Source organism: Rhodofomes roseus (assembly GCF_022264815.1).
Source record: "Rhodofomes roseus strain CIRM-BRFM 1785 chromosome Unknown C8Q71scaffold_8, whole genome shotgun sequence".
In the NCBI taxonomy this organism is placed as follows: domain Eukaryota; kingdom Fungi; phylum Basidiomycota; class Agaricomycetes; order Polyporales; family Fomitopsidaceae; genus Rhodofomes; species Rhodofomes roseus.
Genome location: NW_025952964.1, coordinates 382573 through 400677, shown reverse-complemented (window position 1 = coordinate 400677; position 18105 = coordinate 382573). Strand labels below are relative to the sequence as shown.

At 55.4% G+C, this 18105-nt stretch overlaps 6 protein-coding genes across 6 annotated transcripts; 3 read left to right on the top strand and 3 right to left on the bottom strand.

The window, feature by feature from the left end:
• Window positions 1–137: 137 nt before the first annotated feature.
• Window positions 138–2382, bottom strand: C8Q71DRAFT_706460 (uncharacterized protein; the record flags this gene model as incomplete). Its single annotated transcript, XM_047920506.1, has 6 exons — window positions 138–485; window positions 561–700; window positions 809–1018; window positions 1111–1507; window positions 1589–2004; window positions 2088–2382. Coding segments are annotated over 6 exons (1806 nt in total), but the record flags the coding sequence as incomplete, so codon positions are not given.
• Window positions 2383–2592: 210 nt separating this feature from the next.
• C8Q71DRAFT_706547 (uncharacterized protein) lies at window positions 2593–5315 on the bottom strand (the record flags this gene model as incomplete). Its single annotated transcript, XM_047920510.1, is given in 5 exon segments — window positions 2593–2916; window positions 2933–2964; window positions 3011–4694; window positions 4744–5031; window positions 5079–5315. 5 exon segments carry the CDS (start codon window positions 5313–5315, stop codon window positions 2593–2595), a joined length of 2565 nt encoding a protein of 854 aa, XP_047779696.1.
• Window positions 5316–8065: 2750 nt separating this feature from the next.
• On the top strand, window positions 8066–10563 carry C8Q71DRAFT_722986 (uncharacterized protein; the record flags this gene model as incomplete). The annotated part of the gene is made up of 10 exons (XM_047921562.1): window positions 8066–8192; window positions 8245–8283; window positions 8338–8457; window positions 8509–8778; window positions 8836–9095; window positions 9146–9292; window positions 9351–9539; window positions 9593–9694; window positions 9748–10160; window positions 10263–10563. 10 exons carry the CDS (start codon window positions 8066–8068, stop codon window positions 10561–10563), a joined length of 1968 nt encoding a protein of 655 aa, XP_047779695.1.
• Window positions 10564–10849: 286 nt separating this feature from the next.
• Window positions 10850–11476, top strand: C8Q71DRAFT_722985 (uncharacterized protein; the record flags this gene model as incomplete). The annotated part of the gene is made up of 4 exons (XM_047921561.1): window positions 10850–10909; window positions 10955–11140; window positions 11193–11362; window positions 11410–11476. The coding sequence occupies 4 exons, from the start codon at window positions 10850–10852 to the stop codon at window positions 11474–11476; spliced, it is 483 nt and encodes a 160-aa protein (XP_047779694.1).
• Window positions 11477–11862: 386 nt separating this feature from the next.
• On the bottom strand, window positions 11863–13929 carry C8Q71DRAFT_856855 (uncharacterized protein; the record flags this gene model as incomplete). The annotated part of the gene is made up of 8 exons (XM_047927343.1): window positions 11863–11955; window positions 12013–12226; window positions 12295–12556; window positions 12614–12722; window positions 12783–13076; window positions 13138–13371; window positions 13438–13565; window positions 13638–13929. The coding sequence occupies 8 exons, from the start codon at window positions 13927–13929 to the stop codon at window positions 11863–11865; spliced, it is 1626 nt and encodes a 541-aa protein (XP_047779693.1).
• Window positions 13930–14347: 418 nt separating this feature from the next.
• C8Q71DRAFT_898006 (uncharacterized protein) lies at window positions 14348–17863 on the top strand (the record flags this gene model as incomplete). Its single annotated transcript, XM_047928770.1, has 6 exons — window positions 14348–14359; window positions 14419–14817; window positions 14919–15032; window positions 15117–15206; window positions 16622–16706; window positions 17547–17863. 6 exons carry the CDS (start codon window positions 14348–14350, stop codon window positions 17861–17863), a joined length of 1017 nt encoding a protein of 338 aa, XP_047779692.1.
• Between the last annotated feature and the right edge of the window lie 242 nt (window positions 17864–18105).

The following is an 18105-nucleotide window of genomic DNA, read 5'->3' as shown; positions in this document are numbered from 1 at the left end:
GGTTGAGCGTTGATCGACTGGTGAGACTGGCATAGTATTATCACAATATCAAGAACGGAGCTCCCTGACATGAACATTCAGACGTCGTGAGGGGGATGATATCGTTACAGCGCATGGAGCAGTGTACTACGAAGAAGCTACTTCGCCGCCTTGTTCCGAGCCCGGGTCTCTGCGGCTTTGACCTTAGCTTCCGCTCGTTTCGCTGGACCACTGATACGGAGGGAGGCCGAGATTTCGCGGTGCTTGGCCACACGATCCTCGACATAGTACTTGGGTGCAGTGAGGTCTCGAGGAAGAGTCTGCCGAAGGAGAGCTGCATTATGCAGTGCATGCATATTCAGGATGTAACGCTCGGTCTTCGCGTGAGTCCAGACGTTACGCGTTCGCTTCGTCTCGCGGCCTTCCTGAATGACGGGCGTAGTGGTGGTGGCTGAGCAGCCAGCAGTACAGCAGTCATGTTGAGCATTGAAGATGTAGAGTACATCCTATGATTTTCATTGTCGCCGGTGATACAACGACTATCAGCATCAATCCTTCAGAGATCTATAGGTCAGACGTACCTTGGGCTGCAATTCATCTACCGCGTCGTCTGCCGGTGTTAGAACCGGCATGTTGTAGTGTTTATCATTGCAATCTGATATTATATATCGTCGGACGAGCACTCTCGCGCTACCTTCTGACGTTGCAGCCGTGAACTCGCCTGGTGCCGCGATCTCAAGGATACGGCCAGCGGCAACACCGGTTGCAGTCTGCGAGATTGATATGGGAGTGAAAATCAGTAGACGGACAGTATAATCGCTCATCGGACGTACGGCAGCTGCGTCCGCCGCCGCCTGAGTGCGGTAGAATACCCAAGACCCACGCTTGCAGACATCCCGTGATTGCGAGATCAGGTATTTGCAGCGGATCCAACCTGACTTCTCCTCGTAGAAGCTGCGAGCACCGGCATTCTGACGCACAAATTTGACCGCGCCACTTTCATCATCCTGCACATCCGACTCTCGAAATCTCGGCATGGCTTGGTTTGTCTGACTTTCGAATTTGACAGTTCCTATGAGTCCGAGTGAGGAATTGATCTCAATCAGAGTCTAGAGAGCTTTAGTCACTCACCTTGCCGTAGGATCATTGGGTCAACCCAACCGAGGCAACGCTGGAGTGCCGGAGCGGTCTGAAGGAATTCGCGCACCGATGCGCTGGCTTGAATAGGGTTGCCGCCCGCATCCTTCCACCAACCGCCGCTGACGATGTGCTTGAAGCATTCCAGATCTGCCAAGGCGTGCGCGATGTCCTTGCTCGGTGCTTGATGGTTGGACAATACGCTGCAGAACCGGAAGATTGAGTTCCAGCACTCGAAAATTTCGGTGGAGTAGAGAACCGCAGGGCCGAATTTGCGCACATCCGCGAGTATATGATCGAGTAGGTGGCACTTTGCCTTCACGATAATGCGCCCGGGGTCGATGATAGCCCAGATATCGAGGACATTGGCTATCAGGACTTCTAGGTCAGCCTGTCAAATATCCCAATATCATGCGCGGCGCGCCGCTGTCAGTGGATATCATGCAGAAGTAAAGGCACATGCTGTACGTACCACATACTGATCCATGTCACTGATTTCTCCCACCCATATCAGCGCACCAAGCTCTCCCGTCGCCTTCCAGAGGTCAAAGATCAAGGGATCACATAGTCCTCCATGAAGATGGAACACGCCGAGTTGTTGTAGCGCCTTGAAGTGCTTGCCAATGAGTGAGTTTTTGTACTGCAGCATGTAGTCGGCGCGCAGAGAAATGATTGACAGGCCATCAATCGATGATGACTGCAGCCTTTGCGCAAAGAGCTCTTCGCGCTTCTTGTCCCACTCGCGAGTTGTTGAGTGCCAAAGGTACTTGTCGTGGCCAAGAAGGTATGTATGAAGGATCTCAATGGGTGTATCTTCATGCACATTCAGCCCTGGTATACCCAGAAGAACGTTGTAGTGATCCCCGGGTCGTACTTCCGCACGCAAGGCTGTGTTGAAGTAAGGTTTGGACAGCGGTAAGCCAATCTACTTCTGGTGTCCGGGTCGGAGAGAAAATTACGAAACCACTCACGAGAGTTCTCAGGCAACGCAGCGAAGCTGTCCGGAGGCTGTTGCACAAGCCAATCATGTATCTCTTCCTGTATCTCGTCAGTAATTGTCTCCTTCATCTTCTTCCGTGCTTCCCCCTTCAATCGCCGCGCATCTGACATCCGCGCGTCCCGCTCCTTCGCGTCACCATAAAACCGACGCTTTTGCGTTTGCTGCGCTCTCGCCAGTACAACATCGATCCAGTACTGCGCCGTCTTGTCCTTGACTCCCGACTTCGTCTGCAGCTCCTCGACGGCCTCTCTCTTTCCGCGGCAAGCCTCCCTGCATCAGGAAAACCTGAATTCCCTAACTTTGGCTATGTTATTTCAAATTAGCCATACCTCTCTAATCCCATTCTTATGAGTGATCATCTGTGCTAATTCAAATAAAATTCACTAATGAGTATACAGTTTGGTGGTGTTATTGTGATTAGCCATACTCTTTGGCCAATACTTGAGGATTGTCAACACATGTAGAGTTAAATTTGACTACTGTACAACAACAAAGCTATGACGGTCAAGGTGCCTATCAACATGGAAGGTAGGGGATTCTTCTAGAACATTACTAGTGGTCCAATCATGGGGTGCAACTGGCCCAAATGAAGGGAAAAGCAGTACAGTACGCCTGATGTTTTTCACAGGAATAATACTTGCAAGGCGCTCACCATTCTGTACCTCGCGCTTTACCTTGTACATCCCATGGACAGGGTTTGGAGCATTGGCAAAATCAGTGAACCACTCAACATATGCCAAATGCTTGGGAGATTGGTGCTCCAGAGGAAATATTGTGGTGTGTGCTGTCTTTGGTGTGTGCTGTCTTTGAGAGCACAAACATCACACGCACTTGAGCCACACAATAACCTGTGTAGAAAATCAGAAGGTGCTCAGGAATACATGTAGGACTTACCTTTGACACCTGAGTAGCCTCCTTCATCAGTGTTGACAAGCACTGTGTCAAACCGCGCAGGTATCTCCAAGCCATGCTTGTTCTTCCAGGAGGGCTTTGCATGAGCCACATCCCAGGAATCAGACATAGGCTGGAAATGTTCTGCATCACCAAGCCAGAAGTGGGCCTTGTGGTGGACACCAACAGAGTGGAAAGGGAGCCATATGTTCCTCGCCTCCTCCTCAAGCTGCCTGCGGGTCTGAATGTGTGGATATCTGATCTGTGCCACATACCGCCCCATAGCAGCAAGGAAATATGTGGCACCATAGTCATTGACCAGTTCGCGGATGCTGACTGATGCAACAGATGGATGCTTGGTCATGGAGAGATGGATGGTGGGCTGAGGAGGCTGAAGCACAGGATTGGGGAGGGAAGGGGTAGTAGCTCCAGCAAGGCGCCAGGCAACAAACCGTTCATGCTGCATGATCTTCTCCTTGCGCTCCAGCCAACGCGTCATCTGACGGAACTCGTCCTTGTGATTTGTCGCACGGTAAGCCTGCTTTGCAAAGTCGATGTGAAGGCGCTCGGTGTACTGGGTGTCAAAATTGTCAGAGGTCCCAAGGTACTCGATTGCACGGCGCCAATGCTTTGAGACCCAGTGCAGTTTGGGTAGGTTGAAGTTGGAGCGGATGCCCAGGTCAATGAAGATGTCCTTGTTCGCATGGAAGCGACTCAGAGCATCATCCATCAAGTCCAGGGTCTTGGAAGTGTGAGCAGGGTACCCAGCAAGGTAGAGGAAGTCGAGGATGGCGCGAACAGTGCGAACAAGCCGGACAGGGGAGAGGCCACCAGGAAGAGGGAGATCAATGATGAGGCCAAGGAGGATGCAACAGATGTCCTCCCGCTCTTGGCCAGAGAGATGCGAGAGCGTTGTGATGCCATTGAGGAAGAAGCGGGCTCCATGGTTCTGAGGCATCCGGCGGCAGCGAGCATCAATCTCAGCAGCCCCGTAGGCTAGAATGACCCATGCAATGATATGCATGATCAAGCCCTGAAGCAGCTGATGAAGGATGTCGGGGGTGATAGCAAGGAAGATATCGCAGTAAGGAAGATCCTGCCACCAGGGCTTATAGATGGGTTTGATCCCTGCCTCGCGACATGCACGCCGGAACTCGTCAGGTGGTCCATCAGCCAGAGCAAGGGCATCTAGGATGCGCCTGATGTTACGGATTGGGTACTGGGTATCCGAGCCATCACCAAGCTCATTTGGGGGAACTTCGCAGGTAGCGCATTCCCCCGTCTTTGCACCAGTAGTGAGCGTCTGCTCCTGGTAGTCAGCAGAGAAGGCTGCCACCAGGGGATGAGTATGGCGGACAGCACCATCCGCACTGCTCATCTCCACACCCTCAATCCCTGCATCCTTGAGAGGGTGGAGGATACGGCGCACACAAGCATGGTAAACGTTGGCAACAACACGGCGACGAGCAGCCTTGTTCATGATATGCGACATGCGAGAAGCGGGGAGATAAGCAAGGAGGACCCACGCGCGCTGCGATGGCTTTCGCCGGATGTGTTTGGGGATGTTGCCAATGGTCATGTACAACGGGTACGCGACCTTGTTGCGGAACAACGTGACCTGCGTCTTGTCGGATGAGAGAATGACGGGAATGATTGTTGCGCCTGGATGCGAGCGTTCAAGGTCCACCTATAACAAAACATCAGTACATGTAGTCGGCGTGAAGACTGTATCAAACCTGAGTAGCCCACCACCACTTTCCTGTATGCATGTCATGGTATAGACGGATAGTCTTACGGGCATCTACCCAGTGTCGTTCCGGGACAAAGACAAGGTATTGGGCAAACTCAGCATCACCAAACAGCGCCCGGATGCACTCAATGACGTCGCGGAAGTAGACCTCGAAGGCTTCGCCCGAGACTATGATCTCACGGCGTTGAAACCTTGGACGACCAGGGATGTGCTCATCGATGAGCTTGTTCAGCTCGATGGTGTTGCGGTATGATAGCCCAAGGGCCTCGGGTACCTACAAATTTATGAGGACTTATACTTTGTTGAGCTCGTGACACGTACACCTTCGATCTTCAACAGCTCCGTGAACGCGTTAGAGCCGGGCCCTCGAAGCTTCGCCCAGCGAGCAAGAGCCCAGTCGATCCGATTTTGGAAGGGCGCCCATGGATTACGGCCACTGAACGTCCGCGCGTACTGGTGGTACCCGGCTGGCTGGGCATCGCGGTTGGGAACAGGCGCACCAGCCCTGTTGCTAGGAAAGGACTCCACCACGGAAGGGTGCCGCAGAGCCTCCTCCATGTCGTGGCGTACCTCGGATGAGATGGGCTGAGGCATGCCAGCCTCTGCATCGGATCCCTGCACGTCATCGTCGTCGGGGCGTGCAAGCGTGTCAGGCGGGAGCTCGTCATGTACAGGGAGCTCAGGCTCCCATCGATCCTCCTCTAAGTCAATCACTTCGGCATCATCGTCATCCGAGCTATCTTCTGCGGTTGTGCAGAGATATTAGCTCGTAAATCTGTTGGAGAGACTGTGACGCACCATCGGCATTCCATACACCCATATTCCCGTTGCCGTCTCCTATCCAGTCGAAGTCCGCTTCGACATAGTCGTCGCCGAAGAAATCGCCGGCAAATGCGATTGGCTCGTCTTCCTCCATGTCATGCGCTCCTCCAGCATCGGGCTGGTCAACCTGCATGCCATCCTCAGGGGCCTCTTCACTCGAGCCCTCAGCAGATGAGTCATGAGGCAAAAAGCCCTTGATCTCTTCGTAGATCTGCGCACAGGCAGGATTTTTCGTGAGCTCAAGGTGTCGTTCATAGCCGGCGAGCGTGAACTCCTTGTCGCAGCCCTGGCAGCGCACCATCCTAATGAAATTTAAGAGTCAGCCAGACTATAGATTACCTGAAAATGAGCGACTTACCTTAACCGTGGTCGATGATGGTGACGGTCAGTCGGAAGAAGCGCGCCACCGCGCGACGCTCCGACTTCGCACGGGGCGCTTGCGGCCCTTCGCCACAACGTCGCTGTCTACCGCGGCTAGTGGATTGCAGGGTTAACCCCTGGGTGTCCGGGGGCTTACCCGTACCCGCGAGGGTCAGCTACCCGCCCAGCGGGTACGGGTCGTCCGCGGGTTGGCGCGGGTGCAGGTACTGGCGACGGGTCAAGCGTGCGAGGAGGCGAGTGACGGTGTGTGAGCGTGCGAGGATGCGTGCAATCGCACGGGCAAGAAGGTAGCGCGGGGACCTGTGCGTTGCCCTCCTTGGATGAAGTCTACGGTGACCATCAATCCCTGTATCCGCTGGACTCCCAGCATCTCATTAAGGTGCTACTCACAGCTTTGGCTGGCGGCCTCATCAAGTTGTGATGCGACGCCCCGCGCCGCGCATGTATCGCCGGATTGTCGCGACTGTCAGGTGCGCGCTCCTCGCCCTAATGACGCTGCCGACCATCCCGAACGTGTATGCCGGGCTCCTTGATGAGTCAGTCAGTATGGGCGCAGTGATCCACCGGAAGGCCAGAGCGTCCGGACGCACAAATCATGCCGGTCGCCGTGCGTGTCGTGGGCGTGGGTGGTGTGGGAGCCGGGCAGCTGCGAGATTCGTGGAAGAGTCGCCTTGACGGCTGCGAGACGGTGGGGCTTGACGCGTCGAGGGCGGTCCTTGGAGCGAGAACACGACGCAACGGAGAGGAAGGGGGTACTCACCTACCCCTCTGCTCAGCACTGCCGACCTGCTCTACCTCCCCCTCGCCCCGACCCGTACCCGCCGCCGTTTGCTCGCGCTCAACCTTGCGCGCGCGTTGCATCCATTCGTCGGCCGCGCTTGCATGCCGGGCATTGGCCCTGCATGCTCGTGGTCAGCGTGTGTCTCGGCGCTGTTTCGCTCGTGTTTGTGGCGGAAACGCAGTCTCGCGCTGGTTCTTCGCGCGTCGCATCACTTGTCAACGGTCGTTCTCCGCGTTGAGCACAGGAGCGGCGTTTGCATCAGCAAGGGGTGGGCGGCAGCGAGCTTGCGCTGCCTTGCCGTCGATTTGATGCGGGGCTGGACGCGTCGAGTGGCTGTCCGGGCGCAGGAGAGGTGGAGGGGGAGGATTGACACATGCGTGCGCGCGACACGAGGATGGGGATGGGGCGACGCGACGGTTGGTGGACGCGGACGCGGACCGCCCGCGCAGAGCGCTGCGCAGGCGCTAACAACGGACGTGGGGTGCGAAGTGCGGGCGACCGTCGAGGACGCGGCGAGGCGAGGCGGGCAGCGTTGGTGTGACGGGACGGCGGCGGGTGCGTGCTGGCGAGCGGCGGCACGTTTGTGCTGGTGTTGGTGGTGGCGGTGGGGCGGGTGGGAGGACGGCAGCGGTGAGGTGGCAGCAAAAGGGGTTGACGCGACGAGCGCGGTAGACGCGTCGGACGCGAGCGGCGGGAGAGGGATCGGCACGACGCGCAATGGGTGCCGGCGGGCGGGCGACGCGGGGGCGACGCGGGTGGGGGCGACGCGGGTGGGGGCGATGCGGGCGGGGGCGACACGGGCGGGTGCTCTGCTGGTCTGCACGCCGCACGCGCCCCCGCTCCATCCCCGCGGCCAGTGCGGCGGCGAAGATGTGCAGCGCCGTCGCGCTCTGCAGCATGGCGCGCGGCGAGGGCGTGGCGCTTGAAGGCGGGGGAGTGCGCGGGCCAGGGGGCAGGGCCCGGGCTGGCAAACTGCTTGTGCCGGTGGGGCGACTGCCCAGGGCGTGGGGATGCAGCGGGGGCGTGGGCGATGGGGGCAGGCTGGAAAGGCTGCGGGCCCTGCGTTCAGGATTTCTCTCCTTTGACGTGGGGCCTTGCCGCGGGGTGCGCAGAGTGAGAGTCGTAGAGTCGTGCGCTCGACGTGTTCGGGCGCTCGGGCGATGATGCGGTTCCCACGGTCGGCCGGCCAAGTGAGTCGCATCTGCAATGCACTACTACCGCCACGTTGTCGACTTCCCTAATACCTATCACCTATCCTATCTCCCGCTAAGTTCCCCGTCTCAGCATCTCAGAGTCTCTCTTCCTATTCTCGCTTTATCATAATATGACTCGGTACTCGGACTTCTCGCCTCCGGGTTCGCCGTCATGGTCTCAAGCTCCTGACAAAAGGTCCCTGAAGCGAACTGGCGGTGCGCATGGATCTGATGAAGATATGGTTAGCAGGTCATTGCGTAAGTCATGCATTACTTATTGCTGCGTATAGTATAACTTATTGTCGTGTAGCCCCACGACGCGCTCGGGCCAAGGCTATGGATGATCAAGGTATTGGTGATTCTAAGTGTCTGACTACGAGACTTACCTGTGCTCATCTGACAGTGTGGATGCAAGACGCGCCCAAGAGCAAGAGAAAGCGGATACAGGCAGTTTCGCCAGCTCCAGACGCAGTCGACCCGGAGACTGAAGCATTTGTAGCTAAGAAGGCGAAGGCGGATAAATGTGCGTTATGTTCAGTGACGCGCTCATTCATCTCTAATGTATGTCACTTAGCGGACGTTCAAGCACGATCCGCCAAGTCCACCGCTAAGTCAAGCACTGCGTCCCACGTATCTTCAGCGACGCGCGTGCAAGTGGTGCCTCGTCTCTCGCGCACAGCTTACGAAGGTTCAGACGGCGAAGCCGCGCCGAGTCGTAACGCCGCCACGTACCGCGACAGCCGCACATCGTCAATCACGGGACGTTCAGTTCCTCGTCTCTCTCGTGCAGCGTACCTCAACAACTTGGACGACGAGCCACCGCGCATGATGTCGAACCGTGCAGGTAAGCAATTAAAGTAACGAATGTTTGCATACATCATTAACTTCGAGATTCCCGCAGCCTCACAGCAGTCTTCGTCACTTGGTCAATGCATGGACCCGGCCGCGCGAAAATGGTCACAACATGCCGTTCAACAACAAAAGTCGCGCCGCACATCTGCCGCACTCTACTCCAGTGATGAAGAGCTCATCATTCCTGGTTTCGGCGCCGGTGACGCAGAGGCTGAGGGAGAGGACGCTGAGGATGTCGGCGAGGCTGAGGAACGTGACGAGTGGGACCAGCTATCTCCACGTCAGCTGGAGGAGGCATTCGCCCAAGAGGTGCGTTGTATATACTGCACTCTTAGGTGCTGCTAACTTCTCAATGACAGAGGCCTGTCTGGGCGGAAACGCAGCGCTCTCGCGGCAGCGCTCAGGTCTCGTCCTCGCCGCCGCAACCACCCTCGCCACCACGGCCAAACTCGCCGGATGTCCCGGTCAATCGGCACGGGTCCGCCTCCTCAAACAACGGTGATAAGGTTTGTATCTCAACCTCGATTTGTTTTTGGCAATCACTCACTCTATTCATTGTGTTAGTCTCGGCGCTCGCGGCCCCAAGCTCTCGACGACCGACCTGGCTCAGCGCATGTCAGGAGGGGCTCGCGTGATCCGGGGCGAGTTAGTGCGTACGGTACGTCCGACGATGACTCGCGTGAGGTCCGCGCAGATCGCTCCAGTGCCGGCGATCGCACTCGCCGCGGCAGTGTCGACAGCCGCGAGGACAAGGTCGGTTACTGTCGCTCGATCACGGTTCTCTGTGCTGATCATTGTATCGCCAGCGTGCCAGGCGTGATGCGCAGCCCGCACGTAGCGGGAGGACTGATCATGCAGCGGCACGCCAGAGCTTGAAGAGCCGGGCTCAGCTCGCATACGAACAGGAGGTGAGTTGTATCTTTATTTGTCACTGGGTGTGGATGGTGAGCGTCTCTACTAGCAACCGTCTTGGCAGCCTTCCGATGCAGAGGACTCAGGGCATGAGGTGCGCCGTGGATCCTCGCAAACATCTCACAGCCGGAGTCAGTCACGCTCGGAAGTCCACCCTCGACAACGTTGGACGTCGGACACAGAAGACGAAGACGTCGATTGTCGTGACGGTTCAGTGCAATGGCCAGCATGCACGAGGATCGTGTTACCGCAAGGCCGTGAGGCCTTCCAACTCACAGCGCAGAGTCCCGACATCCAGACTCTGTTGCGCAAGTCTATCAAGACCGTTGAATACCACCTCGCCTTTGTTCACGCCTTCCCTGAACCGAAATTGAAGACGGAGTTCGTGCGTCAGCAACTCCTGAAATGTGCGAAGGACCTAGGCCTCCGAGAAGTTGCGCGCCGCATCAGCCGTGATGTGAAGTATGTAGACATGTTTGTGACGGGTAGGCAATACTATGCCTGCCCTAGTAGATTAGATTATGAACTGTCTAGTGTAGATTAGATTAGATCGTCTGTACTTAGCCATCCTCCTTCCATATTGGGAAGTAATCTATTCTTACACCTGAACTACCACATCGTCTGTGTGCGAACCCCGCGCCATCCGAGTACGTTCAGTCCTTCTCGGCCTGCGCTCCTCGCCACGCCTAGGACCAATCCTAGACAAGGCTCCTCGCCTGTGTCCGGGACTCCCCCTCGACACGGCTCCTCGCCCTCGTCTAGGACACGCCCTCGGCCTGGCTCCTCGCCCGACCTAGGACACACCACGCCACTGCTAGGCTCCTCGCCCGGCTACGACTATAGCGGGAGCTCCTCGCCTCGCTAACGACACCAAGACCTCACGACATTCTCCCCGGTCGCGCCGCGACCACCAAACGTCAGGTTCACGGGCAGCCCGGCCCCCCAATCAAGGGTTCCGAGCCCACGAACTCTTACAATGTTGGCTTCCGTCGTGAGTCCTTTAAATGCAGCTTTACTGTGACATTTCACCACAGCCTCCTTGTTTACAGCCGAACCAGCGCATCAGCAACGTCCGCGGTGTGTTTCGACAGATCATATCGACGCAAATCGTGGTCAATTATGGTTTGGATTGCGGTGATCCCGATCGTACAATGCGCCGTGTTCAAATGCTGCTACGTGACCATCAGTACATCTTCCCCGGTGACATAGAGGTATGTCTCCTATTGTCTGATGGTGCAGTACTAATGCCCTCGCAGCGGCAGCTCGATTGTTCGAAGCCATATGAGCACCCACTCATCGTCGAAGCCATCAGTACAGGCTTCTTCAAGCATCGGACTTCAGTTGGTAATGCCCATCAAGCTGAACTGGTCTCCAGCCTCCCTGACGAGTATCCGGATGAGCTGGAGCTCCCTGGCTGTATGGTTGCGGCAGCGGCAACTTGTGTTTGTAGCCCTCCTTGCTTGTAAATTTGTTGTTTGCTCATGTGTTCTTCAGGTGTATGCCTCCCTACGTGAGTGGGAGTCGGGCTATCATGCCAGTATCAAGTATAGTGCCACGTCATACGCCAACGTGTTCGATGAGCACATGGAGATCCTAGGAACAATTCGTAAGGATAAGCCTCATAACTATCACCAGATAATGTCAAGGCTGTTGAAGCTTGTTCGGTAAGTGCAACCTTCATGCAGCATTTTCCATACTGACGTACTACTAGTAATGGGAAGAGTCAGTCTCATGATACATCTGTTAGCAATACCTTACGTTTGATCAAATTCTCGTAATTGCTGTTTCTGCTATGCTGTTCTGTGCACATTTCCGCTGTCTGGTACTTTCATTCTGCTCATGCTGTTATGTGATAGTCTGTCATTCCTTAGTACATATAGTCCATGCAATAGAGCCCTTTAATCCTGTACTGAATGATGTGATGTGTATGCTCTAAGTGATTGTACTGAGAGCTTATTCTGATTGATGAGAGCTATCATAGGCATGTTTGACATGAACTTACATCTCAAATAGCCTGGCTTATGAGTCATATGTACAGGATTATGGACAGTTTAGACAGGATTAGCAAGAATTAGGGCAAATTAGTTTTGGGGTTGAGGAAAGTTCACTAACAGCTAATGTCACTAATTAGATCTATTTTGTCATAAGTTTGTCTCATCTGTTGTTATGAGATCTCATTAGGGAATTCTGGTTTTCCTGATGTGAGTTGCAACTTGATGGCACTAATGGTCTCGCCCACGGTTCGAGCTTCACCAGCCTGCATATCATATCAATCATTGCCAAAGGACAGCTTCATTTGTGTGAGTAGACGTACCGAGAACAATGACTCATAACCGTCTTCAGATTCCTTTTTCTCTGCCGTGCCGCCAATTTTGCACCGCCTACAGAAGTAATTCCCTTTCAATCCGATGTGCGAACACGTCTCCGACTGCTGAGGGTTATCCGCTGGCTTGACATGCGGTCGGACTTGGAACAGAATATCTTGCTTCAGTGCGCAATCATATGCCTCAATCCATCTATCATGGCCTCTGCGCAGAATCCACGTGCCGGTGAGTAATTCCCTTCGTGATACGCAGTGACGGTGGCTGACACGTACATGTCATTATCAAGCGCACAGAACTGCTCTGAAGAACTCGCGTGTTGTGACGTCGAATGAAAGCGCACAAAAAACTCTTGTTGGAGCTTCTCGTGTGGTAGGTTCAGATTTGCCAGATATATGTTCGTGTGCGGATTATATTGCTTGCTTGTATTCCCAGAGACATCGTCACTCCAGCATGAGGCGTAGAGGGTGAACATCGGCCTCCCTTGGGCGATATCCCGTTTGGGATGACTGATCGTCGCCCATTTGGGGACGGTTTCTGTAGCAGAGGGGTATCTATGATTCGCCTTTTAATCTGTTGTTGATAATTACTTACCATCGTACTTGATAGTATATCCACGACCCTGTAAGTCCCGATAATTGGCAACCAGCTGCTTCGCGCACACCCGAATGACTGCAGGATCACGCAGGCCATATTGTTTTGACTAGAGCAATGCCAGTTAGCCATGATCACCTCCAACGCACTTGGCGGAAGCGGAACATACAGCGGCATCATAGGCGAGTTCGATCCCATCTGCGGACACTTCCTCGTTCTCAATCATCCAACGTAGGAGCAGAAGGAACCGCCCGTCATAGCACTCAACAACTTCACGGATGTAGAAGTGCTTCTGCGCCCATGCAGGCCGCTCCCAGTTGGCCCACATCAAGGGAAACAAATCAAGTTTTGAGGTGTCAATGACGGTAGGCAGGGCTTTCTCTGCACCAAGTATGTCGCTGATCTTTGTCTGTACAGACGGATAGAGCTTCATGTGTGCGCGGACAAGGGGATTGCTCCAGTCCTAGACCAAATATGAGCTCGTTTTGCCGGTGAGCACTCAAGCAAGGATATGAGAAACTTACAAGCCGGAAGGTCGAGGATGCTCCGTTCGCATACACCTCATTTCCTTGCGACGACACATGGTGCGTCGTTTTCACGCCAATATCCTTGGTTAACTGTGTCTGCAGGTTCCGAAGCTCGCGGAAACCTGGTACGTCCGGAGTACCACATTGCTTCATTACCCATAGGATGAGCTGCAGGTGATCATCAGACAGTCGCAGTCGCGGCAAACTGTCGAGGAGATCAACCATGAACATCTGCACGGAACATGACCGTGAGTGTTATATCATACTGGATTACTGGCACGGCAGACTATTGCTTACTGTCTTTGTTGTATACGGAAACCAATCATTGCTCCCTTCCATATGTCCAAGGATCGACTCTTGGGGTTCTTGGGTCCCCAAAGTTGGCTCCGTGTTACCCGGAAGAGTCGACTCGGGCATATCAAGGCCTATGACGAAATCCACATCGCTGGTGAGCACCTTCCAAACTCATCTTCGTGCATGTTCTACTGCGAACTCACCCATCATTTCCATCGCTGCTATCACAGATGGGATCGTTGAATCAGCGTCAAGAGCTTCACGTTCTGAGTCATTGTGATGGTCTTCGGTACCCGCAATCTGCGAAAAGTCGATAAAAGGGAGAATAGATGGGTCTTTTAACTGTTCCTTCAATGCTCCCAGATGATGCTGATCGTTGCTCCCAGAACCGGCCGAGAATAGGAGTTCATTATTGTCGGAACCAATGTATCCGTGATCTGTCTCTTCTAGGTCTGCAAACAACGCATTGTTCTGACCTTTGTCCGCCTCGTCCATATTGATATCGCCGTCAGGATCACTTCACAACAATTGCGGTGGCTGCAGCAGCTGGGCTGGCCTTGGTGGGCTTGGGACCGATGCTGATGGTCCTGCCCCGCTACTTTGGTGAGCATCGCTTTGAATACCCAGAGCACGTATTGCAGCCTGATGTTTATGGCGTGTCTTGTGCCGCCCGATCCCGTCCTTCTGCAGTGTTACTTCCCGGTTGGTGTGTTTCGTACATAGCAGACAGCGCACTCGCGACTTATCCCCTGGTACAGTCTCATAACCTTCAAGTTGAATTGTCAGTGCATGATCTAATATGACCACAGCTTCTCTTTTATATTTACCATCACTATGCAGACGTGTGGATGGCGTGCGCGGCATTCCCAGAGACGGCGCGACACTCTGCAGTGCTCAGAGTTACAGCCAGAACATGAGTCTCCACGTGATGAGACATCTTGCCGGCGTACACAGGACACGCATTGACTCCTTCCTCACTCCCAGATCAGCGCTCTGAACCCGGAGCTCACGCTCATTCCAGTATCAGACTCCCATTTTATTTCCTCCTCTCTCTTTCCTGACGGCATGCCTAACACCGACTCGGACAAGGACTCTCTCCTTGATATTGACAATTCCAACGACCAGGATGTACCCACGTCATCAACCTCGCCAGAGTCAAGCAATGCTGATATAGGACAGCTGGCGACGGGGAGAAGTCCTGATGAGGGAGATGATGACCGTCATACGCCCGGTGTAGGCCGCTCCGAGTCAGATGGTTCACCAGCAGCTGTTGCGGGCACGAAGCGGCGTGCTGAGGGTGATCTTGCGCAATGCGCTGACATGCTCGCACGACACTTCAAGCTACCAAAGTCCCAACACAACGAGCTTGTTGAAGTCGCTTCCGTGAGTCCTTACTACTGTTTGCTGGGTTTAGAATCCTCGTCCGCTCAGTATGGATTCGCTCCGCCATCATGTCCTTGCGATATTATGGACTTTTGTCATAGATGTCCAACCGGGAACACATGCTCTACAACTCGGCGCAGATGGCAGTTGTTCAAGATATGCTCACGCAGATTCAGCCTGCCCAAGCACAATGGAAGATTCCAGACACACTTTGGGTGCGTGTACGCTTCCCATAAATATTTCCTCAGCCGCCGTGAGATATGTAACACATCACTGACATACTCATTCACGTATAACAGAGAAAGATTGACTTGTATTCGTACGCCATCATTGTCTCCCCTAATCTCGACTTCTACCTTGGAGAGGGCGAGGTCACGCAACGCCTTTTGGTATGCAGTCAGCCCACTTCATGTGCAACGATGTTGATAGCGCTCGGCATAACAGGGAATCCTTGCAAACAATCCGTCATGGGGCTTCACATCAGCATCAGGATTTCGTGCAATTCCTCTGACGGCCCCTGTCAGGGGCTTCATAAGCGCTCAGAACGCTTCAGATCGCATCAGAACGGCTCATCCAGCCAGCCCTCAAGATCTCGACTTTTTGCGAATTGTTGTTGTCAGATAGAATCATCAGACAGCGTCAGACACTCTCAGAGAGTCTCAGAGCAGTCCGAATCTGCGTCAGCATGTCAGATACACCAGAGGATATATATTACACAAATATATTTTGGGCCAATTAATCACTGTCTACACTAGCTACTAGTACGGTACACTTGCGCGAGCTATTGTCCGGTCCATGCGCGTAGCTGCACACCGCAAGCTCAAACTCACCGACTGTGCATTTGCTGGTCGGCGTGTACAGCTTGTCGCCCTTGCGTCTCCTCGCGCTTGCGTCCGCCGGGCTCAACTTGCGCCGACCACCCACCTGCGAGGATGTGTGATTGCTCCGCGCTCCTCGCAGTCAACGGGGCCCCACTCACTCGACGAGTGAGAACTGCTGCGCCGGCGTGCGCGTTCACTGATGCGAAGACGGCTGAAAAGCTCGCCGCGCGACACTCGAAGAACAAGGCCACGCGCACGCTCGACGCGAGCCACTGCCTGCTCCTGCGGTCTCGCCGTGTTTGCGTGGACAAGCCTGGATATGCACGCACCGAGAACCCGAGCACGAGCTCCAGGTTGCTACCCTTGCAGCCCAAGTCAGACAGGCGCGCCGAGGCACCCGAAGGAGACGCATCGCGCAGCGAGCACGAATGACCGCAGAGATTCTCGCGGGTGGAGCTACCAAACGTCAGGGATGGGCTAAGTGCCCCTTTGTCGTCTGGGTGCTCAGTGGCACAACTCCTTCTCGACGTGTGGTCCTCCTTAGCGGGCTAGGTCACGCCGGGCTTGAGCATGCGTGTCGGCGTGTGCCGCATCGTAACTGTGTGCAGCAAGTTTGTGTTGGCCATGCCGGTGCGCGGCATGTTCAGGCTTTCCAGTGCATACTTACCAACTTGTATCGGCAAGTCTGTGCCACCCGTTTTCACCGCGCTCGTGCTTTCTCGCACATACGCGCACAGGGGCCATCTCCCTCATGTTGGTCTCTGTCAGGTTGTCCTGGATGGGATATGCTTGTTCGGTTTATCTGCGGGTCAAGTGGACAAGTGAGGTACACTCACTGAAGTTGCTGTCCCGCTGGCCACCCATTCTCTACATATCTCTGGCGGTGCTCTCGGCGCGTCGCTGGAGCTCTTTGCGGCTGCTGAGCCACGCGATCGTGGGGCGCGCGACCGGTCGCTTTGCGTGCTGACGTGTCTTGCGGACAGGCTCATGCGTACATCATCGAGGTAGGCGGCAAGAGGACACGCAAAGTGAATGCAAGAGACGGCGATGAGGATGTTGAGGTCGAGGGTGGGCGTGTGGTGCAGTGCGGTGAGAGCGAGCGCGCGTCAGTTGCGTGACGTGGCTGAGGCGCTTAGCACTTCAACCGCGCCTCTGAGTCGTGACTCATGATCACTGCTTCAACTTGCTCACCAACGCGCACTACGACATTACCCGTTCGCGTACCCTACCATGGCTACTCTCACTGCCACTGCGCAGGTCGTCCTCTCGAACGCCCCCGCGCGGCCCAGAGCTCTGGCAAGCACAGGCCCAGCTCTCGGCGGGAAGCTGCGCACTATACTCGTGCCCAAGCCGTATGTCATCCCTTCGCCACCTAGCGATGCATCGTTCTAAACACGCATATCAATCCGGAAGAAGCACGAGCACTCCGAGGTTGCGCGCTGGACGAGAACGAGACGTCCGGCGATGCAAGGCAGGCCCACATCTGCCAGCGCTGCGACTCAGGCAGCTCAGTGCGGACCGTTTTGCCTCGAACGCGGACGAACAGTCAAGAGAGCGTCCGTATGATCAAGCTCAAGGCTGAAACATTGGCTATCCCGAGGGCAAGCCTAAGTCTGAAGGCGAGTCCTACCGTACCAGTGCCCCCGCTAGTCAAGTTGTTGAGCGAGCCACCCCGCGCTACTCTGTCTCGCCCCGATTGCGCGAGCGCGCTTGCAAACATCGCGAGGACAGCGAGTGCGCTGCGACGCACTACATACCACAACAAGGCCGGCGATGACGAGGTCAATACAGTGAGTTTCCCGTCCGACATTGCGTCGATCCCTGTGGCTCGGGTGCGTACCGGGATGGACAAGACGCGGCTCTCTGTCGCCCAGCATCAGTAACCACCCTTCGCCGCCAACAAGCCAGGGAAGAGTCTGAAGCACACGAAGTTGTGCCGTGGCCTGCTCGTGGAGAAGGACTATGTTCACCTTGATCGGCTCTGTAAGACGTCTGTGTCTGTCAAGGTGTATGAGGCTCAGGTGGGCGCCGCGTTCAGCGAGATCCGGCGGGCGAAGGAGGCGCACCGCGAGCTCCTCGACGACGAGGACGAAGAGATCGTCCAGAAGGTCGTCCGGGACGCGGTCGCGGACCCGGACGTCGCTGCTGAGGCCGAGGCACTGAGGCGCTCTCCGAGAGGACGCATCGTCATGGACGACCTCGAGGAGATCCTGGACGTGTTCTAAGAGGACTCGCGGCCGTGGCTCGGCGCCGAGCGAGCTCCGTTGGTCCTGCCGTTTGCGCGCTGGGATGCCCACGAGCGCTTTGACGTGACCGTGAAGCCTATACAAATACAGCACGATGTGGGACGTCGAATTCGAGTGCGTCACCCTCTCCTCACCTCCCGCCGTTCCCGCTGAACATCTGCAGGGACACCAGTGCCTGACAAGGCCTTCTGGTCGTCACTGACGCAAAACCCACACCGGTA